General features: G+C 48.3%; 1 protein-coding gene across 1 annotated transcript in view; it reads right to left on the reverse strand.

Moving 5' to 3' along the window:
- The window catches only part of LOC144326338 (uncharacterized), a 28,065-nt gene extending 5,108 nt beyond the window's left edge, over positions 1–22,957 (reverse strand). The window contains exons 1-2 of the mRNA XM_077922874.1: positions 22,949–22,957; positions 22,308–22,539 (exon numbers count right to left, since the gene is read on the reverse strand). Coding sequence (XP_077779000.1) covers positions 22,308–22,539; positions 22,949–22,957 — 241 coding nt within the window. The remainder of the gene's footprint in view (positions 1–22,307; positions 22,540–22,948) is intronic.
- Positions 22,958–25,522: the final 2,565 nt, after the last annotated feature.

A 25,522-nucleotide genomic window follows, 5' to 3' on the forward strand; every position in this document is an offset into this window, starting at 1 on the left:
GTCCGCCGAGGTCCTGCCTTTCCTAGACTCTTCTGACGCTGAGTCCCCTGAGTCTTCCCCCTCCCTCCGGCGAGCTTTAGGACCTGGTTCCCAATCCGGGTTTTCTGCTGTCCCGCGCGCCTGTACATTTGAACTTGGCGCACGCGCCCAGCCTGCCACCTTCCTTCTGACCGTTATACTGCTCCTGTCGCTGCTTCCCTCTTCGGGGATGCTAGCTGGGTCTGACTCCTCCTCCCTGCTTGCCGGAGGAGACGCTGACTCTGACCTATGGGGCTCTTCCCCCCCACTACGCTCTGGTGGGGAAGCTGATCCTGATTTCCAGCTACTGCTCTGGGAGTCTCCGCTGGCCCCCTGCTTCTGGTGTGTCCCCCCTGGGACCCCCCCTTGCCCTGGCCATCGGCACCCCCTTCTGGGAATCTTCTGATTCACTGGAGAGGCTTATGGAATCTCTCGGGTCACTGTCATTCTGCCCTCCGCTGCCCTCAGATTCTTCCCCTTCGCTCTCCATTTCCTCTCTCCCCTGCGCCTCTGCTCCTGAGCCCCTGACATCCATCCCCCTCGAAGCCCCCCTCCCCCCCTCCCCTTCTTCGGGTGCGGGTTCCGGGTGCTCCAGTGCTGTGGGGGTGAGTGCGGGGTACAGTTCTTCCCCCCTGGTGTGGAGCTCGCCAGCTGGATCCGGCCAGTCCATGATGGGTTCGTCGACGTCGATCTCCTCTGCTTCTATCTCTCTGCAGCTGTGCTCGAACCCAGGATCCTCCCCCAACACGTCCATGTCCGTCTGTCCCCCTGTTGCCTCGGGCGATGCTGCATGTAAGGGCCCCCTCAGCAGTTCCCTGCTCCACCCCACCTCCGGTTGATTGTCCCACCAATAAGAGCGGTCTGTGGCAAACCCCGAGAGTGATCCCTCCGGGGATTGTGTGTCTGGCGCCGGCTCCTCATCTGATGAGAACCCGGGGAACGTGCTGGCTGAGAGTGTGGGTGTGAAGAGCCAGTCGTCGAAATAATCTGCCAGCATAGGTCTGTGTGGGAATAGTGCATGGAACTCGTCTTTGAGGTAGTGCTCCTCCAAGGCATAGTCCGGTACCCACCTGTTGGCGCTGGCCGGGGTACCTTCCTCGGCGAGAAGATATTCAACTCCCTCTTCCCCCCATCTCGAGTCCAAAATCTCCGTGACCTCGTTGAGTGGTGCCGCCCTCGGTGACCCCTTCCCTGTTGGTGATTTGCTCAGTGGGTTTGGTGCGGCCCTTGGGGTCTGAAACCTGTGGGGTTCCTTGTAGGATGTGAGCACCGACCTATGAAAGACCGGGTGCATTCTGGAACCCTCCGGGAGTGTCAACCGGAAGGCCACTGGATTGATCTGCGCCTCGACTTGGTAAGGCCCTAGCTGCTTGTGTCTAAGCTTCTTCTTAGCTAACGTTCTGGCCGGCACTCCCTGAGCTGCTAACCATCCCCAATCCCCCACCTGGATGTCTTCCCCGACTCTCCTGTGCCTGTCTGCCTGCATTTTGTAGGCGTGTTTTGCTAGTTCTAAGTTCCTTCGGAGTTGCTCGTGGACCTCCTGCGACTCTGCTGCCAAGTGCTCTGCCCCCTGTGGCTCCCCCTCCCCCTTCGTCTCTAACCCCGGGAAGGTTCTGGGATGCCGCCCATTGTTGGCGAAGAACGGCGTCACCCCTGTCGATGTGTGCTTTGTGTTGTTGTAGGCAAACTCGGCCAGCGGTAGGTAGTCCACCCAGGTCGAGGGTTGTTGGTTCGCGTAGCATCGCAGGTACTGCTGCATGATGGCGTTGACCCTCTCCGCTTGTCCGTTGGTCTGCGGGTGTCGTGCCGACGCTAAGTTGATCTTGACGTTCAGGATGCCCAGCAGCTTCTGCCAGAAACTCGAGACGAATTGGCGCCCGCGGTCGGATAGGATGGACCTCGGCAAGCCGTGAACTCTGAACACGTGGTCTATGAACAGCTTGGCGGTTTGTTCCGCCGTGGCCACCTTCGCGCAAGGAATGAAGTGCGCCATCTTGGTGAACAGGTCTACGACCACGAGTACCGCTGTTTTGCCTCTCGAGCTGGGCAGATCTGTGACAAAGTCCAGGGCTACTCTCTTCCACGGTTCAAACGGCGTCTGAAGCGGTTCCAGCAGTCCCGCCGGTGCCCTGTGTACTGGTTTGGCCCTTTGGCATGTGTCACACCGAGCGACGTAATCCTCGACTTCACCCTTCATCTTGGGCCACCAAAAGTCTCTGGCTACTAATTCCGCTGTCTTGTCCTTCCCGAAGTGCCCAGCGCTGGGCGCGTCGTGTAACTGCTGCAGGACTTTCGCGCGGAGGTCGTCCCCCGGCACGTAGAGAGCCCCTTTGCGGAGGAGTAGTCCGTCGCGTATCTGGAACTCTCCGTCCTTCGCTGTGCCTCTTTGCACCTCCTCCATCTTGGATCGTGCGAACGAGTCCGTCTGCAGCGTGCGACGCACCGCGTCCAGGTCCACTGTGGCTGAAGCGCACGCCCACGCTTTCGGTGCAAAAATGTGCTTGGCCGCCACCGGTTCCGCTTCCTCGAGTTACTGTGGTTTCCTGGAAAGTGCATCCGCCATGACGTTGCTGTCTCCCGGGATGTATTCTATCCGGAAGTCGAAATCCGCAAAGAACTCCGCCCAGCGGATGTGTCTCTGGTTCAGGAACCGCGCCGTGCGCCAGTACTCCAGGTTCTTATGGTCCGTGCGGACCTGCACTGTGTGTCTGGCTCCGATGAGGAAGTGCCACCACGCTTTGAAGGCTGCATGAATGGCCAGCAACTCCCTGTCCCAGATGGTGTAGTTCTGTTCCGACTTGCTAAGTTTCCTGGAGTAGAATGCGCACGGCCTCCAATCCCCTTGCGGGTCTTGCTGCAACAGGACCGCCCCCACCGCTCTGTCCGAGGCGTCCGTTTCAACCCACATTGGTTTGCTGGGGTTTACGTGCAGCAGCTGTTCTTCGGACGCGAAGAGCTGCTTGAGTTTCCGAAAGGACTGCTCCGCCTGGTCCGTCCAGGTGAACTTCTTCTTCTTGGAGCTGAGGGTGTCCGTGATGGCCGCTGTTTCCATCGCGAACCCTTTGATGAACTTGCGATAGAAGTTGGCGAAACCGACGAACTTCTGGACCTCCTTCCTATTGCGCGGGCTCTTCCAGTCCAACACTGAGCGGACCTTGGCGCTGTCCATGGCGAGCCCCTTGTCGGACAGCTTGTAGCCCAGGAAATCCACCTCCGTCATGTCGAACTGACACTTCTCCAGCTTGGCGTAAAGTCTGTGCTCCCGTAGTCTCTGCAGGACCTCCTTGACGTCTCCCTCGTGAGCCTCCTGCGATTCCAAGAAGATCAGGATGTCGTCCAGAAAGCAGACGCACTTCTTGTAGAGGAGTCCCGCTAACACGTGGTGCATAAAAGCTTGGAAGCAGTGGGAGCCGTTTTGGAGACCAAATGGCATAACTCGATATTCATAGGTGCCTAGAGGTGTAAACATGGCCGTCTTCCACTCATCGCCCTCCCTCATGCGTATAAGGTTGTACGCTCCTCGTAAATCCAACTTGGTGAAGATCCGTCCCTTCCTCACCGTCGCGAGCAGGTCGTCGATCTTGGGCATGGGGAAAGCTGTGGGCTTTGTCTTGGAATTTATGATCCTGTAATCAACTATCAGCCTTTTTTGGGACGTGTCCTTTTTCTTAATGAAAAACACGGGACTGCCCCCCACTGCCTTGGATTCTTGGATGAATCCCCGCTTCAGGTTGTGATCTATGAACTCCCTGAGTTCTTGCAGTTCGTCTTCAGACATGGAATACAGTTTTCCAGTAGGCAGCGTCGCCCCCGGGAGGAGGTCAATCTTGCAGTCGTAGGGCCTGTGGGGCGGCAGCTTGTCCGCTTCCTTCTCGCAGAAAACCTCCAAAAACGCCTTGTACTTGTTCGGTACTGCTTGGACCATGCCTAGGTGTAACTGTAGTGGATCCTCTTGCCCCTCCTCTTCCCGGCTGGTCCGGATGCAGTGTTCCGCGCAGTAGGAGGAGCAGGTCAATTGACGCTGGTACCATGCCAATGCCGGGCTGTGCCTATCCAGCCAACTCATGCCCAACACTATGGGTGTGTCCGACAGGTGGGTGACGTTGAAGCTTATGACTTCGCGGTGATTTCCAATTTGCATCACCATAGGGGGTGTTTGTTGTGCCACCTGTCCTCCCAGTAGCTCCCTGCCATCGACCGTGACTACGTTTAGGGGCATCGTGGCTGGTAGGATCGCTATGCGATGTTGCCTGATAAAGTCCACTCCTACAAAGTCTGCGTTACTGCCAGAGTCAATGGTAATAGGAACTTCCAGGGTGAGTCCATTTGGCAGTTGGAGCGATGCGGTGAGTTGCACCACTGGTTTGGGTGGGAGGGGATCTGTGGGCTGTAAAATCTCTGGGGACTGCTTCACTGACTTCCCTGGCTGGGCCCCAGCACCACTCCCTCCAACCAGGCTTCTTCGTTTCCCTGCAGCTGTTCCTCCTGTTGATCTGCTCCCCTTACTGTTGCTGAGGCTGCAGTGTGCTTCTGGATCCTCTGGGGACACTCTTTGGCCATGTGCTGTGCACTGTCGCAGATGTAGCACTTCCTGTTCCCTCTAGGAGTCTTCGCCTTGACTGCTCCTGGTGTTTGGGCTCTGGTTGCTGTCTGAGCCCTAGCACCACCTATCTCCATTGGTTCTTCTCCCCTCCCCAATGGAGGCGTGGATTCTGCGCGTCCCGTTTCTCTGGGTAGGAAAGGAGTTGTCCTGGCTGGTGTGCGCCCTAAACTTCCCTCATTCCTGCTCCAAGGGCGTTCTTCCAGGCGCACGCCTACCGCCAGGGCTTTCTGTATGACTTCCGTGGTGCTGGTAGGTCTCTCCCCCCTTGCCAGCTCATCTTTCACAGACCCATTTAGTCCTTCCCAGAACAGATCTCTCACGGCAGCGGAGTTCTTCTCCCAACCGAGCACATTTACCAACGCCAAAAAGCGGGAGTGATATTGTCTTACAGTGCCTTTGCCCTGCTTCAGCCCATGCATTTCCCTCCTGGCTACATCCACATCTACCGTTGATTTAAAACAAGCGTCCATAGCTTTGAGAAATGCGTCTGAATCATTGAGGGCGGGGTCATTTTCGCGCCATAAAGTGCGCAGCCACGATTTAGCTTCCCCATGCAGATGAGTTATTATGAAGCCTACTTTCTCCTCCTCATCTCTAAAGTCTTTCTGAAGCAATTTGAGCGCGAAAACTATGTCTGCTCTGAAGTTAGGATACTGCTGCAGGTTCCCGTCAAAATGGGCTACGATGCTGCCCCCCCTCTTCCCGAGGCCAACTCCCTCCGGTTTGGGTCCTGGCAGCCCCTCCTTGCCCAATCTTTCCCACCTGGTCCGCAGATCCTCGCAGAGCGCTACTGCTTCTTCCTCTCTTTTTCTGGAAACTTGCACTTCTGCGTAAAGTGTCGTGACTGCTTGTTCCAGCTCTTTCACCTTCTCCTCTGTAGTCATCTTTGCCTCTCTTCGTGAGCTCGCAAAACACCAAGTTTTGCCCCTTGCTGCGCCAACTCGCACTGCGAGGGTTCAATTTTTTGAGACGGAGCTTACTGTCAGAGCTGCCTCAGGTCCCAGCTCACAGAGGACCAACGCCAGTCCGTTGTTATATAAAATAGTCTTTATTGAAGTTCAGTTTCTCTTTTACAGCCACGGCGCGCAGCTCTACGTCTTAAACCCTAGACCGCCGAAGCTCCGTCTGAGTCTCCTCCCCCCAGACACCAGTTTAAGACCCTAGCCTTGCTCCACCTCTTCCTCTGCTCCCTCCTCCTCTGGGTCCGCTTGTCCGCCGAGGTCCTGCCTTTCCTAGACTCTTCTGACGCTGAGTCCCCTGAGTCTTCCCCCTCCCTCCGGCGAGCTTTAGAACCTGGTTCTGGGCTTTTTGCCCTGCCAGACAAATTTAGATATGTCTTTCTGCCACTTCTTGAAACAGTCCATCCTGTCCACAATCTGCAGTGTCTGAAACAAAAACAACATTCTAGGCAATACATTCATCTTGATGACAGCAATTCGGCCTAACAAGGAAAGTCTCAACCTTGACCATATTTCTAAATCTTTCTTTACTTCTGTCCAGCATTTATCATAATTGTCTTTAAATAAATTCACATTCTTAGATGTTAGATTTATCCCCAGGTATTTCACTTTCTTTGCTATCACTAAGCCTGTTTCACTCTGAAACCTCTCTTTTTCAGCATTTGTTAGATTTTTCTCCAAAACTTTAGTTTTCTGCTTATTCAGTTTAAATCCTGCTACCTGACCAAATATTTCGATTAATTCTAAAACTCTTTTAGTACTAGTGTCTGGCTGTTGCAAAGTCAGTACTAGATCATCTGCGAATGCCCTCAATTTGTAATGTTTGGCTCTGACCTGAACTCCTTTAACCAGCTGGTCCCCTCTAATCATATTTAACAAAACCTCCAAGACCGAAATAGGGCATCCCTGTCGTGTTCCTTTTTCTATAGGTATTTCTTCCGTAACCACATTGTTAACAATTAACTTTGCTTTTTGTTCAGAATATATAGCACCTATACCGTTCTCAAAACCTTGGCCTACCCCCATCCCTTGGAGATTCTTCTTCATAAAACTCCAGGAAATGTTATCAAAGGCTTTCTCCGCATCCACAGCCTTCGTATTAATGTTCACTTCTAACAATTCCATAATGTCTATTATATTTCTCACATTGTCTGACATATGTCTCCCTGGAAGAAAGCCAGCCTGGTCCTTATGAATCTCTCCTACCAACACTCTCTTCAGTCTTTTTGCCAAAATGTCTGCAAAAATTTTGTAATCCACATTAAGTAATGATATAGGGCGGTAGTTTTTAACCTGGTTCTTTTCAGTCTCAGTTTTCGGTATAAGTGAAATAAAAGCTTCTTTCCACGATTCAGGTGCCTTTTCCCCCTCCAAAATTTCATTACAAACCTCCTTCAATGGTTGTACCAGCCATTCCTTCAATGCTTTGTAGTATCTAGCAGTCAAACCATCTGGTCCTGGAGATTTTCCCAATTGCATATTCTGAATGGCACCCTCTATTTCTTGTCCTGTTATTTTCTCATTCAAAATCATTTTGCTTTGCTCTGAAATTTTTTGTAATCCATATTTCTTAAGGAATTCTTCTATTTCTTCTTCGTTGACTGGCCCTTGTGCGTATAATTTCCTGAAATAACTCTGAAAACAGTTACTTATCTCATTTGGCTTATAAATATTCTTTCCATCCATCTCTAAGCTTGTAACTGTATTCAGTTTTTGTCTTTTTTTCAATTGCCATGATAGAAGTTTCCCACATTTATCTGCTGATTCAAATGTCCTTTGTCTCATTTGCTTAATTTTCCATTCTATCTCTTGATTCATCAGTTCCATATACTGCATCTGATAAAACTTAATTTCTCTCAAAATCTCATGAGACTTTGGTTTAGACCTCAATTTCTTTTCTCCTTCTTTCATTTTTTCCAAAATTTTATCTTTCTTCTCATTTTGTTTTTTCCTCTTTATAGAGTTCTGTTGTATTAGGAAACCTCGCATCACGGCTTTACCTGCGTCCCAAATTATTCTTTTCTCCACCTCTGTTCTCAGATTTATCTCAAAATAATCTTTCAATGTTTTTTGGGCCTTTTTGTAGATCTCTTCATCTCTAAAGAGGGTGTCATTCATTCTCCATCTGAAGGAACCAGCTGTTGTTAATTTCATCTCCATCTTTACAGCGTTGTGGTCAGAGCAAGTCTTTGGGCAGATTTCTACTTTTTTTAATCTTTGGCGCCATACCACTAGTTACCCAAATCTGGTCAATTCTTGTCCATGTCATTTTTGCTTCAGAGAAGAAAGTTCCCTCTCTCTCAAGAGGGTTCCTTGTTCTCCAGATGTCAATCAAGTCCATATTTTCAGTCATTTCAAAGAAAGTCTTTGGTAATCTCCCTTCCTTGGAAATTACCTGTCTTTGTGCCTTGTCCATATTTGTGGAAACCACACCATTCATATCTCCCATCATTACTACATTATAGTCCAGATAGTCCATTAAAATCTCATGCAGCTTCTTAAAAATTTCCACCTTCCCTTCATTTGGTGCGTAAATTCCAACTATCAACAGTTTTTCTCCTTGAACTTGTATTTCAATTGCCAAATATCTTCCTTGTTCATCTTTAAATATCATCTTTGGGGCCAACTTTTCTTTTGCATAGATCACCACTCCTCTTTTCTTAACTTTGTCTGATGAAATAAATTCCTGTCCTAATCTTTTATTTATAAGTAATTTTCTATGTATCCTAGTCACGTGGGTTTCTTGTAAACAAATCAAACCAAGGGCTAGCGCTATGTTTAAGTACCCAAACTTTAGGTGGAGTACTAAGCTCTACGAACATTTGGAAGATTTCATTATAAATTTTCGGAATATCACTGTGGGAATTAGTGGTCTTTAAGTTGGATAATATTTGTTTTCTCAGGTTGGCTGTAAGTTTTTGCCCCACTGCTGCACTCATTTCCTGGGACCATTTTAATTGGGTCATTTGTTTGTATTGAGAAGGTTCTATGATATTGTACTTGGTTATTTTGGTTTCGACCTTTAAGTTAATAGACAACGATAATGGCTGATGGTCGCTTTCAGTACGCGTTCCAATTTTGAGGTCCATGATCGAATTTATAATATTATAAGGGACAAGAATATAGTCGATGACACTGCATCCTCGGGGGGAGAAGTATGTAAACTCCCCGCTTCTATCGCCTTTTGTTGAACCGTTCACAATCTGCAAATTAAAGTTGTTACATAATTCAAGTAGGCGTAGGCCTTCGTTGTTTACAACCCTATCTCTGGAGAATCGTCCTATTTTCAGGGCATGTGCGATATCATTGTCAGTATTCCAATTTAGTTTGCTACATAGTTGTTCATTGTTGGTTCCCACTCTGGCATTAAAATCACCTGCTATTATCAGTGAGGCGTTTGGGTATTTATCGGTCAAATTTTCTATATAAAAGGTTAGTTGTGACCAATTTTCACTGCTGCTGTTGTTTTTAGTTGGGGGGATATAGACATTTACAAGTAACAAAGTATCGTCTTTTTGGGTTAAAAGTAGAGCTTGTGCAAGTGGTAAGCATTTTTCTAGCTGCTTGATTTCAAACCCTAAGTTGTCTTTGATCATACAACAGAACCCTGCTTTCGGCCGGCCCTTCGTGTTTGTTTTCAGTGCGGGTTTCGTATAGGAGGTGAATCCATTGATTTTAATATCTCTAGTTGACCATGTTTCTTGTAGAAGTATTAATTCAAAATCTTTAAAGAAGTTCATTAGGTCTGAGTCTCCGTCTTTGTTTCCCCACCCTGCAATATTCCAGGACAGCAAGCGTAGGATCCGTTTTTGAGTTGGTGGCTGGTTGACAGCATTTAGTCATTCTAGTTCTGTTATTGAGTCCAGCGAGGGATTTTGTCTTGTGCAGATACAGCCATTTGTCGCTGCTTTCGGTGGGGAACATAATGGTGGATCTTTTAGACTCTTTTTTAAAGTGCGGGAAATTAAAATTTCCTCCCTTTCTTGATTTTCTTCCTTAACTGTTCCTTGTTCCTGAGAAATTTCTGTGGTTGGTGGACTGTTATGGACAGTAGGACTGTTTTCAGTCTCTACTTCCATTTCTTTGGCCTCATTTGGTGTTGGGCTCAGTGTGTCAGGTCTGTTGGAGGTCATCTTTTGTTCGGCAATGTTAGAGTCCTTTGTAGTACTTAAATAAGGGGTACCTATTTCGTTTGGAGCTAGTATTTGATATCTCAGCCAGGAATTTGTGGTCTCATTGCTGGAGTTTTTCCTTGCCATTTCATATTCTAAAGGAGGCTGGATTTGAAGCTCTGCATCTATACATTTGAAAGTTCCATTAGTAGCTCTCTTTTTGACTATGCATTTTGGGGAGAAGGCTGGTAAGTGTAAAGTTTGATTGTGTATTGTTTCTACTGCATTTTGTTGACCTTGTTGGTGAATTTCGGTCAATCTGGCCTGTAGTTTCGTCAATTTACTGAGTATGTTTATTTGTTCTTTATCTGGTAGCTTGGTAAAGTTACTCAGCAGATCTTCTTCTTCTGGGACTGTCCAGTCTATTGTGTCAAGGGCGAGGCTGTTATTTGATGCTACAGTCGCATGGTTTGGGAGCTTGGATTTTTCTTGCGTGATTTCCCGGGTAGCTGGCTGCGGTTTCTCCCATCTACTGGGTTCTTCCACGGGAGTAGGGCAGATGTCGGCTTCTGGTGGAATGGCCTTGTTCATCTTGTTCTGTCTTTTAGATGCAATCAATGGTCTGAGTGATATATCTTCAAAGTGTCGACGCGGAATAATTCCTTTCTGGGCTAAATGAGCCTTTTCCCTTAAGATTTTGGTTGGAATTCTATGACTACCAAATCTTAGTAGTACTTTTTTGGAGTATCCCTCGTTAGTGAGCCTCTTGACTGCTTTTAAGTCGATGCTTCCACCCTCAAGGCCTAGGAGCAGATTTAGATGATGTCTGGCCCAGAAGGATGACTCCCAGTAAGGTAGGGGCCCTCTATATGGAAAAATGTGGAGAACAATCTCACATGGCCTCAGTATCAGATTGACTGAGTGAGGGGGGCTTCCTCTGGTTTTTGGCTGGTTTAGAGGTATAAATTTGTATTTGGTCTGTTTAATCTCCAGGGCTTGTTAAGGATGGCAAAAAGGGAGTAAGTTGCCTCCTTTCATCTGGGTTATCCAGCTTCTTGGAGATGTTTTGTAATTGTTCAAAGATTTTTTGAACTGTTTGAGCAGTCAATAGGCAGCATTCCTCCAGCAGCTCCACCTTTCTATCAATTAGTGCTTGTGCCTCGATTATGGGAGTAGTAGCCTTGTCCTCATTTATTCCTAGGGATATCTCTTCAACTGTCTTTCCATGTAAAGAGTTGAGGAAGGTTTTGGGAGGAGATATGTGCTGTTTTTGAGGTAGCAGGTAATTATCTAGATTACTCTGTTTGAAACCAGAGGGCTCTGCGTCAGTTTCTGTATCAGGACACCTGAGTCTTTTGGCTCTTCTCATTGCTAGATTCTTCTTAAATCAATGAGATCAGACTTCTAAATAGAGTGATAGAGTGCTAAAGTTCTCAGGTCGCAATCTCATTCACTTCTCATTCAGTCCTGGCTGGGCTGCTGCGAGGAGTTTAAAAACTGGGTCCAATTAGAGCACTCCTTTGAAGTATCCCCCCCCCTTCTTCTCAGTTTGTTAAAACAACTGAGATGTTTGGGGGTCCACGAAGTTAGAGGTGGTGGGAGAAATTTGTGGTTTTATGAATTTGTAGTTTTTAAGGTTAAAAGCCCATTAGAAGTCCTTAAAGATCCTTGGAATAAGTTTGTCACGAGGAGTCAACGAGAAACTGGGAGGGAGTGCCTTAATGCCCGGGAGGGAATGTCTGAGAGCCTTCGTTAAAACTTCATTAACTTCATTAAGTCCCGGCACCGAGGAGGATAAGATAAGATGTTCAAAGGCACAGCGAAGTAGTGAAAGGAAATAAAGTCCAAAAGAAGGAGGAGAGCCAGCAACAAAGGCATTTAGTTAAAAGATTTCTTTGAGCTCCGATAAGAGCGTCTTACCTCGGCGCCATCTTAGTGTCAACTAACTCTACCACCAATTGCAGAATCCAAATGGTCCCAATACTTTACATCTGTATTTAACAATCTACACAGTGAACCTAAAGGAAATGAGACCACTAAAAATAAAATCAATAAACTCCAGGAGTGGCCAAGGGTAGAAGAAGAGGAAATTAGAGAGATAGTTAAAAATTTCAAATCGGGGAAATCTCCTGGGCCAGACGGTCTACCAATAGAATTATTCAAGACCTATATAGATTGGTGGGCAGAACCCTTAGCTCAATTGTTTACTCTCATAGATAAATATGGGATCATACCTGAGATATGGCTAAGATCAATAATTATCCCAATCTTTAAAAATGGCGACCCAAAAGAACCAAGGAATTATAGACCGATAAGCCTACTATCAGTGATAGGGAAAATCTACGCTAAGCACCTCTTATCTAAACTCCTTACCTGGATGAAAAACCTAAATTTACCAGGGAAAGAACAAATAGGTTTCTCCAAAGGTTGCTCTACATTAGACCACTGCCTTATACTTATGCATTTGGTTGAAAAATACAGATCCCAAAGGCAATCTAAGATATATGCTGCTTTTGTGGATTTTCGTGGTGCATTCGACTCAATTGATCGCCCAAAGCTGTGGAGGAAACTCGCAGAATTAAAAATTGATCAGCGCTTATTGATTCTAATACAAAATCTATACTCTTCCAATACCTGTCAAGTCAAACTTAACACCAAAGGTCACCTTTCATCAGACATCCCAAACTCGAAAGGGGTAAAACAAGGGTGTATTCTTGCCCCCTTTCTATTTAATTTATTTTTATCAGACTTGCCAGATCACCTTCAAAAAATAGAATCACATGCCCCTAAACTTAATCAGAAACCAGTCCCTCTCTTATTATACGCAGACGATGCTGTCCTACTATCATTAACGAGCTTGGGTCTGAAACGTCTTATATCTTCTCTGATCCTTTACTGTGAATGTAACAAACTCTCTATAAATTATGAGAAGACAAAAATTTTGGTCTTCTCGAATGGTTGGAAATTAGAGAAATGGAAAATAAGAGGGCAAGTAATCCAACAAGTGAAAATCTATAGGTATCTGGGAATCTTATTCCAGAGCAATTTAGGGTGGGCAAATCATCGCACAAATGCCATAAAACAGGCAAAGTGCACCTCATCAGCAGTTGCCCGTTTTTATTATCAGAAAGGTAATCAATTTATTCCTGCGGCCAATCAGATATTTCAAACAAAAGTGCAATCCCAGATATTCTATGGAATCCCGCTATGGGTCCAAGCATATAACAGTGATTTAAAAAAGATTCACTCCAGCTTTCTGAGGCGTATTCTTGGACTCCCAGCTGTGATCAAATATGAAACAATGTGTGCAGAAATAGGCATACACACAATGGAATATTGGGCCTGGTCCACCTCAATAAAGTACTGGTTACGCTGCCATTTTCGCTGCCCTCCATCAAGTCTGCTCGCTGATTTGCTCAAAGACTCCTATAAATCAAGATGGTATCAGTACCTCGAAAAAAAGATTGAATCTTTAGGCATCGAGCTGGAGCCCCTGTACAATTCTAATGAGCAATACATTTTCCATAATATCCTAATTAGACTAAAGGATGTCGAGAGACAAAATATTATGGCAGCTGTAAACAAAATTTGCTCCCCCATATTCTATGATTTAAATATCTTAGATAGCAGAGCCAATTATGTCACTAAATTAATAATCCCAGCCCAACGTAGGGCTTTTATGCTGGCCCGTTTGAATGTTTTCCCCTCAGCATTTGTCAGGGGAAGATATCAAAACATTCCCAGAAACAAGAGATTCTGCAGATGTTCTATGAATGTCCCGGACACTGTAGAGCATATTCTCTTTCATTGCCCATTGTACAGTACGCTCCGTCAACGCGTGCTGTCCCCTCTTTTGGGTGGTCTGGAACCCCAGCAAGGTGAATGTGTGGGATTCTGCCTATCCGACGTTGACCAAAGGGTAACGGCGGGGGTAGCCGAGTTTTTGGTAGCAGTCCTCCAAGGAGCAGGTTAACAAGGAAAACCACTGATTTTATATGTATATATATAAATATGTATGTAGCCAACTGCTGCCTTTCTATATATATTTTAAGGCTTTTATATGCTATTTTCTCTTTTATGGTTTTATTTGCATAATGCCTAATAAAGGTTTGATAAGTAAGTAAGTAAACAAATCAAGTCCAATTGTTCTCTTTTCAAGATATGAAAAACCTCGCGTCTTTTTTTGGGAAGGTTCAAACCATTACAATTCCAGCTAAAGAATTGCAGAGACATTTTGTTATTAGGTGTTTGTTCCTCCAACTGCTCCAAGCTGTTGTTCCTCCTCTGTCGGTGGTTTGAGTCCAAATGTTAGATTCAAAATATCTGTTGATCCTTTTTCTTCTGAGGTTGGATCTACCGTTCCTTTCTGCAGATCCTCCTGGTTTCTCTCCAGAAACTGCTCTTTGTCTTGAATTGTTCTTATTTTGACCTTCTTTCCTTTGTAATTAAAGGACAGTCCTTGTGGAAACTCCCACCTGAAAGGTATGATGTTCTTCTTCAGCAGGTAAACCAAGTCCTTGTAGAAGGCTCTCACCTCCAAAATATATTTAGGGATGTCCTTAAAAATTTGTATTTGAGAATCTTCAATCTCCAAAGCTTTTTGATAATGTAAGTTTAGTATTTTATCTCTTTCTTCTTTGGATCTTAGAGTGATCAGGCAATCCCTTGGACTCTTTCTATTTTGTCTCCTGCCCAATCGGAAAGCTGTTATTATCTTAAATTCTTCTTCCTCCAAATTTTCTTGCCAAAATTCCGAAAACTCCTGTGTGAGGAATTCCACAAGGTTGTCCCCTTCGCTCTCAGGGACTAGTCTCAATTTCAGATTTCTCTCCTTCCTCTGTAGTTCCAACAAAGACAAGGCTGCATCATGCTCATTCACTTTTTTGGAGATCGGTGCAAGTTTTTCCATTGTCTCTTCCGCAATATTTCTGGCATCTTCCGCAATCTTTCGAGTTGCAGAATTCTCTTCAATCAATTTGTTTATAGATTCCGTGTTAGATGTTACACTTTTAGTATTCAAGTCCAGCCTTGTTGTCAGTTCTGTCAATTTTTTAGAATTTTCTGTACTCTGCTTTGTCAAGGCGTCTAAGGATTCATTTATCTTAAATAGTGCCTGTGTCATTGATTCCATAGATGCAGTTGCCACTTTTTCCTGTGCAGCTGCTCCTGCTGGTGTTGGACTTGATATTGAGCCCCTTTTCTTTTGTGCTAGTTTTGCTTTGGCTCTAGTTGTTATCTCGTCTGCTGGGCCACTCATATCCCAAGGACGTTCCCACAGGAGCAGTTTACTAATGGAAAATCCCACTGTCTTCTTCTTTTAATCTGCAACTGTTACCCTTCAACCCTCTAGAGGGAGCAGTCCAAAGTATCCAGGTGAAAGAAACAAAGAACAAAGAAGCCAAAAGTCCTCAATAAGAATTGCTGCAACACTTTTTCAATATAACCACTACCAGAGCTTCAGATAAATAGTTTCAGTAAAGTCCCAAAACTTTGTATCAAATAAAGTTCCAACTTTGTATCCAATTTCAAGTGGCAGTTCACTTTCCCAGTGCCTTATTTTGACAGTCCATCCCAGGAGATTAAGGCAGCGGAAAACTTTTTCCCTTTCACTATTTTCATGCAGGTTAAAAAGTCCACTTTTCTTCCCCCCTGCTCCTGCCTGCTGGGGGGAAATTCGAGTTCAATGTCAGGCTTAGACGGTTTTAAAGTTATTTTTCATTCAAATGCAGCTTTGCACTTTCGTTGCTTTAGCTATCATGCAATCCGGGGAGGCAGACTTCCTTATTTTATGCCTTTCCCGTTTCCGGCCGAATTTCAAATTAAAAATTTAAAAGTCCCGTTCGGTCTTTCAATCCTACTCACGGGTGTTTCGATCCAATTTCAGCTTTCAGGAAGGAATCGGCGCTCTCCGTTCATGGCGACGCGGCTTCACTCCACGGGCTGGGTAGCGACTCTCAGCACCGCGCTCACTCCCGATGCCGCTCCGGAGCCTTTAAAAAGGCTCTTTTGCAGTAAGGGGGGGCGCTAATGGTGCCCACCGAGTCTCCTTGCTCACAGGCTTCCGCGCCTGTGATTTTTGGGCGTCCCCCACTCGCTGTAGCGGTCAGACCCGAACTCGTGGAGCAGTCCTCCTCCGGAGCTCGAAGAGAGGACTGCCATTAAATGCTGGCGCCGACCGGAAGACTCGTGGACCGCTCGTTTTGGATAGGCAGCCACAATTGTCCCCATATAAGCCTGAAAACCATCTAACCAGTTGTCGAATGTCCTTGGGACTGAGGGGTACTTGCTTTTTTGTTTCCCATAGGAAGGCCTCTTTTCACCCCTCCCCAACTCCTCTGTGGGAGGAACCAATTTAAACATGTCTACAAATTCCCCATTTAAATTTTTTGCCCGCAATTTAGGGGAGAGATGATCCCCCGGGATGACATCTGAAGTTGAATAGGTCGAAGTAGTTGATTCTTTGACTAGAGCCCCATCCTTCCACTCCTGGGTTCCCCCTGTCAGGGCTGCCTCAGGTCCCAGCTCACAGAGGACCAACGCCAGTCCGTTGTTATATTAAATAGTCTTTATTAAAGTTCAGTCTCTCATTTACACCCACGGCGCGCAGCTCTACGTCTTGAACCTAGACCGCCGAAGCTCCATCTGAATCTCCTCCCCCCCAGGCACCAGTTCCATTTCCTCTCTCCCCTGCGCCTCTGCTCCTGAGCCCCTGACATCCATCCCCCCCTCGAAGCCCCCCCTTCCCCCCTCCCCTTCTTCTGGTGCGGGTTCCGGGTGCTCCCGTGCTGTGGGGGTGAGTGCGGGGTACAGTTCTTCCCCCTGGTGTGCAGCTCGCCAGCTAGATCCGGCCAGTTCGTGATAGGCTCGTCGACGTCGATCTCCTCTGCTTCCATTTCTCTGTAGCTGTGCTCGAATGCAGGATCCTCCCCCAACCCGTCCATGCCCGTCTCTCCCCCTGGCACCTCGGGCGAGGTTGCATGCAAGAGTCCCCTGCTCCACCCAACTTCCGGTTGATTGTCCCACCAATAAGAGCGGTCTGTGGCAAACCCCGAGAGCGATCCCTCTGGGGAGCTTGTGTCTGGCGTCGGTTCCTCCGCTGATGAGAACCCCTGGAACGTGCTGGCGGAGAGTGTGGGTGTGAAAAGCCAGTCGTCGAAAAAATCTGCTGGCATAGGTCTGTGAGGGAAGAGTGCATGGAACTCGTCTTTGAGGTATCGCTCCTCCAAGGCATAGTCCGGTACCCACCTGTTGGCGCTGGCCGGGGTACCTTCCTCGGCGAGGAGATATTCAACCCCCTCCTCCCCCCATCTCGAGTCCAAAATCTCCGTGACCTCGTTGAGTGGTGCCGCCCTCGGTGACCCCTCCCCTGTTGGTGATTTGCTGCGTGGGTCAGGCGCGGCCCTTGGGGTTTGAAACCTGTGGGGCTCCTTGTAGGGTGTGAGCACCGACCTGTGAAAGACCGGGTGCATTCTGGAACCCTCCGGGAGCGTCAACCGGAAAGCCACTGGATTGATCTGCGCCTCGACTTGGTAAGGCCCTAGCTGCTTGTGTCTGAGCTTCTTCTTAGCTAAAGTTCTTGCTGGCACTGCCTGGGCTGCTAACCATACCCAGTCCCCCACCTGGATGTCTTCCCCGACTCTCCTGTGCCTGTCTGCCTGCACTTTATAGGCGTGTTTTGCTAGTTCTAAGTTCCTTCGGAGTTGCTCGTGGACCTCCTGCAACTCCTCTGCCAAGTGCTCTGCCCCCTGTGGCTCCCCCTCCCCCTTCGTCTCTAACCCCGGGAAGGTTCTGGGATGCCGTCCATTGTTGGCGAAGAACGGCGTCACCCCTGTAGACGCGTGCTTCGTGTTGTTGTAGGCAAACTCGGCCAGCGGTAGGTAGTCCACCCAGGTCGAGGGTTGTTGGTTCGCGTAGCATCGCAGGTACTGCTGCATGATGGCGTTGACCCTCTCCGCTTGTCCGTTGGTCTGCGGGTGTCGTGCCAACGCTAAGTTGATCTTGACGTTCAGGATGCCCAGGAGCTTGTGCCAGAAACTGGAGACGAACTGGCGCCCCCGGTCGGATAGAATGGACCTCGGCAAACCGTGAACTCTGAACACGTGGTCTATGAACAGCTTGGCGGTTTGTTCCGCCGTGGCCACCTTCGCGCAAGGAATGAAGTGCTCCATCTTGGTGAACAGGTCTACGACCACGAGCACCGCTGTTTTGCCCCTCGAGCTGGGTAGATCTGTGACAAAGTCCAGGGCCACTCTCTCCCACGGTTCAAACGGCGTCTGAAGCGGTTCCAGCAGTCCCGCCGGCAGCCTGTGTACCGGCTTGGCCCTTTGGCATGTGTCACACCGAGCGACGTAATCCTCGACTTCACCCCTCATCTTGGGCCACCAAAAGTCTCTGGCTACTAATTCCGCTGTCTTGTCCTTGCCGAAGTGCCCAGCGCTGGGCGCGTCGTGTAACTGCTGCAGGACTTTCGCGCGGAGGTCGTCTCCCGGCACGTAGAGCGCCCCTCTGCGGAGGAGTAGTCCGTCGCGTATCTGGAACTCTGCATCCTGCGCCGTGCCTCTTTGCACCTCCTTCATCTTGGATTGTGCGAACGAATCCGTCTGCAGCGCGCAACGCACCGCGTCCAGGTCCACTGTGGCTGACGCACACGCCCACGCTTTCGGTGCGAAAATGTGCTTGGCCGCCACCGGTGCCGCTTCCTCGAGATACTGCGGCTTCCTAGATAGCGCATCCGCCATGACGTTGCTGTCCCCCGGGATGTATTCTATCCGGAAGTCGAAATCCGCAAAGAACTCCGCCCAGCGTATGTGCCTCTGGTTCAGGAACCGTGCCGTGCGCCAATACTCCAGGTTCTTATGATCCGTGCGGACCTGCACTGTGTGCTTGGCTCCGATGAGGAAGTGCCACCACGCCTTGAAGGCTGCATGAATGGCCAGCAACTCCCTGTCCCAGATGGTGTAGTTCTGTTCCGACTTGCTGAGTTTCCTGGAGTAGAATGCGCACGGCCTCCAATCCCCCTGCGGGTCTTGCTGCAACAGGACCGCCCCCACCGCTCTGTCCGAGGCGTCCGTTTCAACCCGCATTGGTCTGCTAGGGTTTACATGCAGCAGCTGTTCTTCGGACGCGAAGAGCTGCTTGAGTCTCCGAAAGGACTGCTCCGCCTGGTCCGTCCAGGTGAACTTCTTCTTCTTGGAGCTGAGGGTGTCCGTGATGGCCGCTGTTTCCATCGCGAACCCTTTGATGAACTTGCGATAGAAGTTGGCAAAGCCGACGAACTTCTGGACCTCCTTCCTATTGCGCGGGCTCTTCCAGTCCAACACCGAGCGGACTTTGGCGCTGTCCATGGCGAGTCCCTTGTCGGACAGCTTGTAGCCCAGGAAATCCACCTCCTTCATGTCGAACTGACACTTTTCCAGCTTGGCGTAAAGTCTGTGCTCCCGTAGTCTCTGCAGGACCTCCTTGACATCTCTCTCGTGAGCCTCCTGCGATTCCGAGAAGATCAGGATGTCGTCCAGAAAGCAGACGCACTTCTTGTAGAGGAGTCCCGCTAACACGTGGTGCATAAAAGCTTGGAAGCAGTGAGAGCCACTTTGGAGACCAAATGGCATAACTCGGTATTCATAGGTACCCAAAGGTGTAAACATGGCTGTCTTCCACTCATCGCCCTCCCTCATGCGTATAAGGTTGTACGCCCCTCGTAAATCCAACTTGGTGAAGATCCGTCCTTTCCTCACCGTCTCGAGGAGATCGTCGATCTTGGGCATGGGGAATGCTGTGGGCTTAGTTCTGGAATTTATGATTCTATAATCAACGATCAATCTCCGTTGGGGCGTGTCTTTTTTCTTCACGAAAAACACTGGACTGCCCCCCACTGCTTTGGATTCTCGGATGAATCCCCGCTTCAAATTGTGATCTATGAACTCCCTGAGTTCTTGCAGTTCGTCTTCCGACATGGAATACAGTTTTCCAGTGGGTAGTGTCGCCCCCGGGAGGAGGTCAATCTTGCAGTCGTAGGGCCTGTGGGGCGGTAGCTTGTCCGCTTCCTTCTCGCAGAAGACCTCCAAAAACGCCTTGTACTTGTTCGGTACTGCTTGCACCATGCCCAGGTGTAGCTGTGGTTCATCCTCTTGCCCCTCCTCTTCCTGGCTGGTCCGGATGTAGTGTTCCGTGCAGTAGGAGGAGCAGAAGGTCAATTGACGCTGGTACCATGCCAATGCCGGGCTGTGCCTATCCAGCCAACTCATGCCCAACACTATGGGTGTGTCCGACAGGTGGGTGACGTTGAAGCTTATGACTTCGCGGTGATTACCAATTTGCATCACCATAGGGGGTGTTTGTTGTGCCACCTGCCCTCCCAGCAGTTCCCTGCCATCGACCGTGACTACGTTCAGAGGCATTGTGGCTGGTAGGAGCGCTATGCGATGCTGGTTGATAAAGTCCACTCCTACAAAGTCTGCGTTACTGCCAGAGTCAATGGTAATAGGAACTTCCAGGGTGAGTCCATTTGGCAGTTAGAGCGATGCGGTGAGTTGCACCACTGGTTTGGGTGGGAGGGGATCTGTGGGCTGTAAAATCTCTGGGGACTGCTTCACTGACTTCCCTGGCTGGGCCCCAGCACCACTCCCTCCAACCAGGCTTCTTCGTTTCCCTGCAGCTGTTCCTCCTGTTGATCTGCTCCCCTTACTGTTGCTGAGGCTGCAGTGTGCTTCAGGATCCTCTGGGGACACTCTTTGGCCATGTGCTGCGCACTGTCGCAGATGTAGCACTTCCTGTTCCCTCTAGGAGTCTTCGCCTTGACTGCTCCTGGTGCTTGGGCTCTGGTTGCTGTCTGAGCCCTAGCACCGCCTATCTCCATTGGTTCTCCTCCCCTCCCCAATGGAGGCGTGGTTTCCGCGCGTCCCGTCTCTCTGGGTAGGAAAGGAGTTCCCCTGACTTGTGGGCGCCCTGAACCTCCCTCATTCCTGTTCCAAGGGCGTTCTTCCAGGCGCACTCCAATCGCAAGGGCTCTCTGTATCAACTGCGTGGTGGTGGTGGGTCTCTCCCCCCTTGCCAACTCGTCTTTCACAGCTCCATTCAGCCCTTCCCAGAACAGATCTCTCACGGCAGCGGAATTTTTCTCCCACCCAAGCACGTTTACCAATCCGAAAAAGTGGAAGTGATATTGTCTTACAGTGCTTTTGCCCTGTTTTAACCCATGCATTTCTCTCCTGGCGACATCCACATCTACCGTAGATTTAAAACAAGCGTCCATAGCTTTGAGAAATGCGTCTGAGTTATTGAGGGCGGGGTCATTTTCGCGCCATAAAGTGCGCAGCCACGATTTAGCTTCCCCATGCAGATGAGTTATTATGAAGCCCACTTTCTCCTCCTCATCTCTAAAGTCTTTCCGAAGCAATTTAAGCGCAAAGACTATGTCTGCTCTGAAGTTTGGATACTGCTGCAGGTTTCCGTCAAAATGGGCTACGATGCTGCCCCCCCTCTTCCCGAGGCCAACTCCCTCCGGTTTGGGTCCTGGCAGCCCCTCCTTGCCCAATTTTTCCCACCTTGCTCGCAGATCCTTGCAGACCGCTGCTGCTGCTTCCTCTCTCTTCCTGGAAAGCTCCACTTGTGCGTAAAGTGTCTGAACAGCTTGTTCCAGCTCTTGCACCTTCGCCTCTGTAGTCATTTTTCCCTCTCTTCGTGAGCTCGCAAAACACCAAGTTTTGCCCCCCGCTGCGCCAACTCGCGTTGCGAGGGTTAAATTACACAGATGGAGCTTACTGTCAGGGCTGCCTCAGGTCCCAGCTCACAGAGGACCAACGCCAGTCCGTTGTTATATTAAATAGTCTTTATTAAAGTTCAGTCTCTCATTTACACCCACGGCGCGCAGCTCTACGTCTTGAACCTAGACCGCCGAAGCTCCATCTGAATCTCCTCCCCCCAGGCACCAGTTCAAGACCCTAGCCTTGCTCCACCTCTTCCTCTGCTCCCTTTTCCTCTGGGTCCTCCTGTCCGTCGGGGCTTTCCCCTTTCTAGACTCTTCCGACGCTGACTCTCCCGAGTCCTCCCCCTCCCTCCGGCGAGCTTTAGGACCTGGTTCCCAATCCTGGTTTCCTGCTGTCCCGCTCGCCTGCACATTTGAACTTGGCGCGCGCGCCCAGCCTGCCACCTTCCTTCTGACCGTTATGCTGCTCCTGTCACTGCTCCCCTCTTCGGGAATGCTAGCTGGGCTTGACTCCTCCTCCCTGCTTGCTGGAGGAGTCATTGGCCCTGACCTATGGGACTCTTCCCCCCCACTACGCTCCGGTGGGGAAGCTGGTCCTGATTTCCAGCTACTGCTCTGGGAGTCTCCGCTGGCCCCCTGCTTCTGGTGTGTCCCCCCTGGGACCCCCCTTGCCCTGGCCATCGGCGCCCCCTTCTGGGAATCTTCTGATTCACTGGAGAGGCTCATGGAATCTCTCGGGTCACTGTCATTCTGCCCTCCGCTGCCCTCAGATTCCTCCCCTTCGCTCTCCATTTCCTCTCTCCCCTGCGCCTCTGCTCCTGAGCCCCTGACACCCCCAAACTTTTTATAATGGGAATTGGCCCTCCCGGAGAGAGCCCAGTCAGGGAGACCAGAGATCTCCTCTCCTCTACCCCAGTAGGAACCCAGGGAGGCATCGCTATCATACTTGGAAGAGCTACCTGTCTCTTCGTCCGTGTCATCATTCCTCGACTTGCTTTTCTTGCAAATGTGCTTCTTCTCATGTCTCTTGCCGGAAGGCTTATCCTCTGCCACTGTACGGGGCTCCTCCTCCAACTGCTGCTGCTCCTCCTCAGCCCCGGATGATGTGCCCGATTCCGGAAGCTGGACTCTGGGCTGCTTATTCTGCGAATGATTAGATGAACTAGAAGCGACAGGGTTATTAGCATGAGATGACTTAGATGCAGCCTTCCCACTCCGCCCCGTGGAGCGGATGCTGCGGAATGTGACTGGGACCTAGTCTGGACTGGCTCTGCCCTGCCTCGGGTGCTTGCACCCGCCCTTCTCAGTTGAGAGTCACTAAAGAGGGCGGCAGAGGTGCCGGGAAGGTCATCCCACTGTGAAGGAGGCGGGCTCTCTGGAACAACCTGTGAATAGGGTAGGCTATCCGCGATTGCGTCAGGAGATGGGGGTGGGCTGGGGTTCCGATCAGGAAAACGTTGCTCATAATCATCTATGAATGATCTAAAGTCATTGAGAAAATGTGAAATGGGCTTTTGGTTATTCATTCCACATTGCGCCTGAGATGGGTTACCAGTCGCATTGCGTGCTGCTTCTGCCGCACGCTTCCTCTTGGGAGCCATGAGCTGTGCTGTGCACTAATAAAAGTGTGGTTGCTATTTATTGGGTGGAGTTGTTATTTTTTATTATTATTATTATTATTATTATTATTATTATTATTATTATTATTATTAATTTTATTTATTTATTTTTAAAAATTTATTTATTTTTAATTATTTATTCATTTTTACTTTTTAATTTTTTATTTATTTATCTATTTATTATTAATTATTTTATTCTTACTGTTATTATTTATTAATACTGTTATTATTTATTTTATTATTCTACTTTATTAAATTTATTAATTAATTAATTTCTATTTATTTATTTATTTATTCACAGTTTTATTATTGTTGTTAATTATTATTATTAATATTTATTTAATTATATATTCAATTATTTATTAAATCAATTTATCATCAACTGTCTATATATCAACTGTCTATATCAGTGTTTCCCAACCTTGTGCCTCCAGCTGTTTTTGGACTATAATTCCCATCATCCCTTGCCACTGGTCTTGCTAGTCAGGGATGATGGGAGTTGTAGTTCAAAAACAGCTGGAGGCACAAGGTTGGGAAACACTGGTCTATATATCACATTAGAATCATAGAATCATAGAATCATAGAGTTGGAAGAGACCACAAGGGCCATCGAGTCCAACCCCCTGCCAAGCAGGAAACACCATCAGAGCACTCCTGACATATGGCTGTCAAGCCTCTGCTTAAAGACCTCCAAAGAAGGAGACTCCACCACACTCCTTGGCAGCAAAGTCCACTGTCGAACAGCTCTTACTGTCAGGAAGTTCTTCCTAATGTTTAGGTGGAATCTTCTTTCTTGTAGTTTGGATCCATTGCTCCGTGTCCGCTTCTCTGGAGCAGCAGAAAACAACCTTTCTCCCTCCTCTATGTGACATCCTTTTATATATTTGAACATGGCTATCATATCACCCCTTAACATCCTCTTCTCCAGGCTAAACATGCCCAGCTCCCTTAGCCGTTCCTCATAAGGCATCGTTTCCAGACCTTTGACCATTTTGGTTGCCCTCCTCTGGACACGTTCCAGTTTGTCAGTGTCCTTCTTGAACTGTGGTGCCCAGAACTGGATACAGTACTCCAGGTGAGGTCTGACCAGAGCAGAATACAGTGGCACTATTACTTCCCTTGATCTAGATGCTATACTCCTATTGATGCAGCCCAGAATTGCATTGGCTTTTTTAGCTGCCGCGTCAAACTGTTGGCTCATGTCAAGTTTGTGGTCAACCAAGACTCCTAGATCCTTTTCACATGTACTGCTCTCAAGCCAGGTGTCCCCCATCTTGTATTTGTGCCTCTCATTTTTTTTGCCCAAGTGCAATACTTTACATTTCTCCCTGTTAAAATTCATCTTGTTTGTTTTGGCCCAGTTCTCTAATCTGTCAAGGTCGTTTTGAAGTGTGATCCTGTCCTCTGGGGTGTTAGCCACCCCTCCCAGTTTGGTGTCATCTGCAAATTTGATCAGGATGCCCTTGAGTCCATCATCCAAGTCGTTGATAAAGATGTTGAATAAGACCGGGCCCAAGACAGAACCCTGTGGCACCCCACTAGTCACTCTTCTACAGGATGAAGAGGAACCATTGATGAGCACCCTTTGGGTTCGGTCAGTCAGCCAGTTACAAATCCACTGAGTGGTAGCATAGTCAAGTCCGCATTTTACCAGCTTCTTTACAAGAATATCATGGGGCACCTTGTCAAATGCCTTGCTGAAATCAAGGTAGGCTACATCCACTGCATTCCCTTCATCTACCAGGGTTGTAATTCTGTCAAAAAACGAGATCAGGTTAGTCTGACATGACTTATTTTTCAGAAATCCATGCTGACTATTGGTGATCACAGCATTCCTTTCTAGGTGCTCACAGACTGTTTGCTTAATGATCTGCTCCAGAATCTTCCCTGGTATTGATGTCAGACTGACTGGGCGATAATTATTTGGGTCCTCTCTTTTCCCCTTTTTGAAAATAGGGACAACATTTGCCCTCCTCCAGTCTGCTGGGACTTCGCCTGTTCTCCAGGAATTCTCAAAGATGACTGCCAGTGGTTCTGAGATCACATCTGCCAGTTCTTTTAATACTCTTGGATGCAGTTCATCTGGCCCTGGAGACTTGAATACATCTAGACTAGCCAAGTATTCTTGTACTATCTCCTTAGTTATTCTGGGCTGTGTTTCCTCTGCTGAATCATTTGCTCCAAATTCTTCAGGTCGGGCATTGTTTTCTTTATCGGAGAAGACTGAGGCAAAGAAGGCATTGAGGAGTTCAGCCCTTTCTGTGTCCCCTGTTTGCATTTCACCATCTTCTCCTCTGAGTGACCCCACTGTTTCTTTGTTCTTCCTTTTGCTACGAACATACCCATAAAAGCCTTTTTTGTTGCTTTTAACCTCTCTAGCAAGCCTGAGTTCATTCTGTGCTTTAGCTTTTCTGACTTTGTGTCTACACGTGCTGGCTATTTGTTTGAATTCCTCTTTGGTGGTTTCCCCCCTTTTCCATTTTTTGTACACATCCTTTTTTAATCTT

Source organism: Podarcis muralis, chromosome W, assembly GCF_964188315.1.
Source record: "Podarcis muralis chromosome W, rPodMur119.hap1.1, whole genome shotgun sequence".
NCBI classification, from domain to species: domain Eukaryota; kingdom Metazoa; phylum Chordata; class Lepidosauria; order Squamata; family Lacertidae; genus Podarcis; species Podarcis muralis.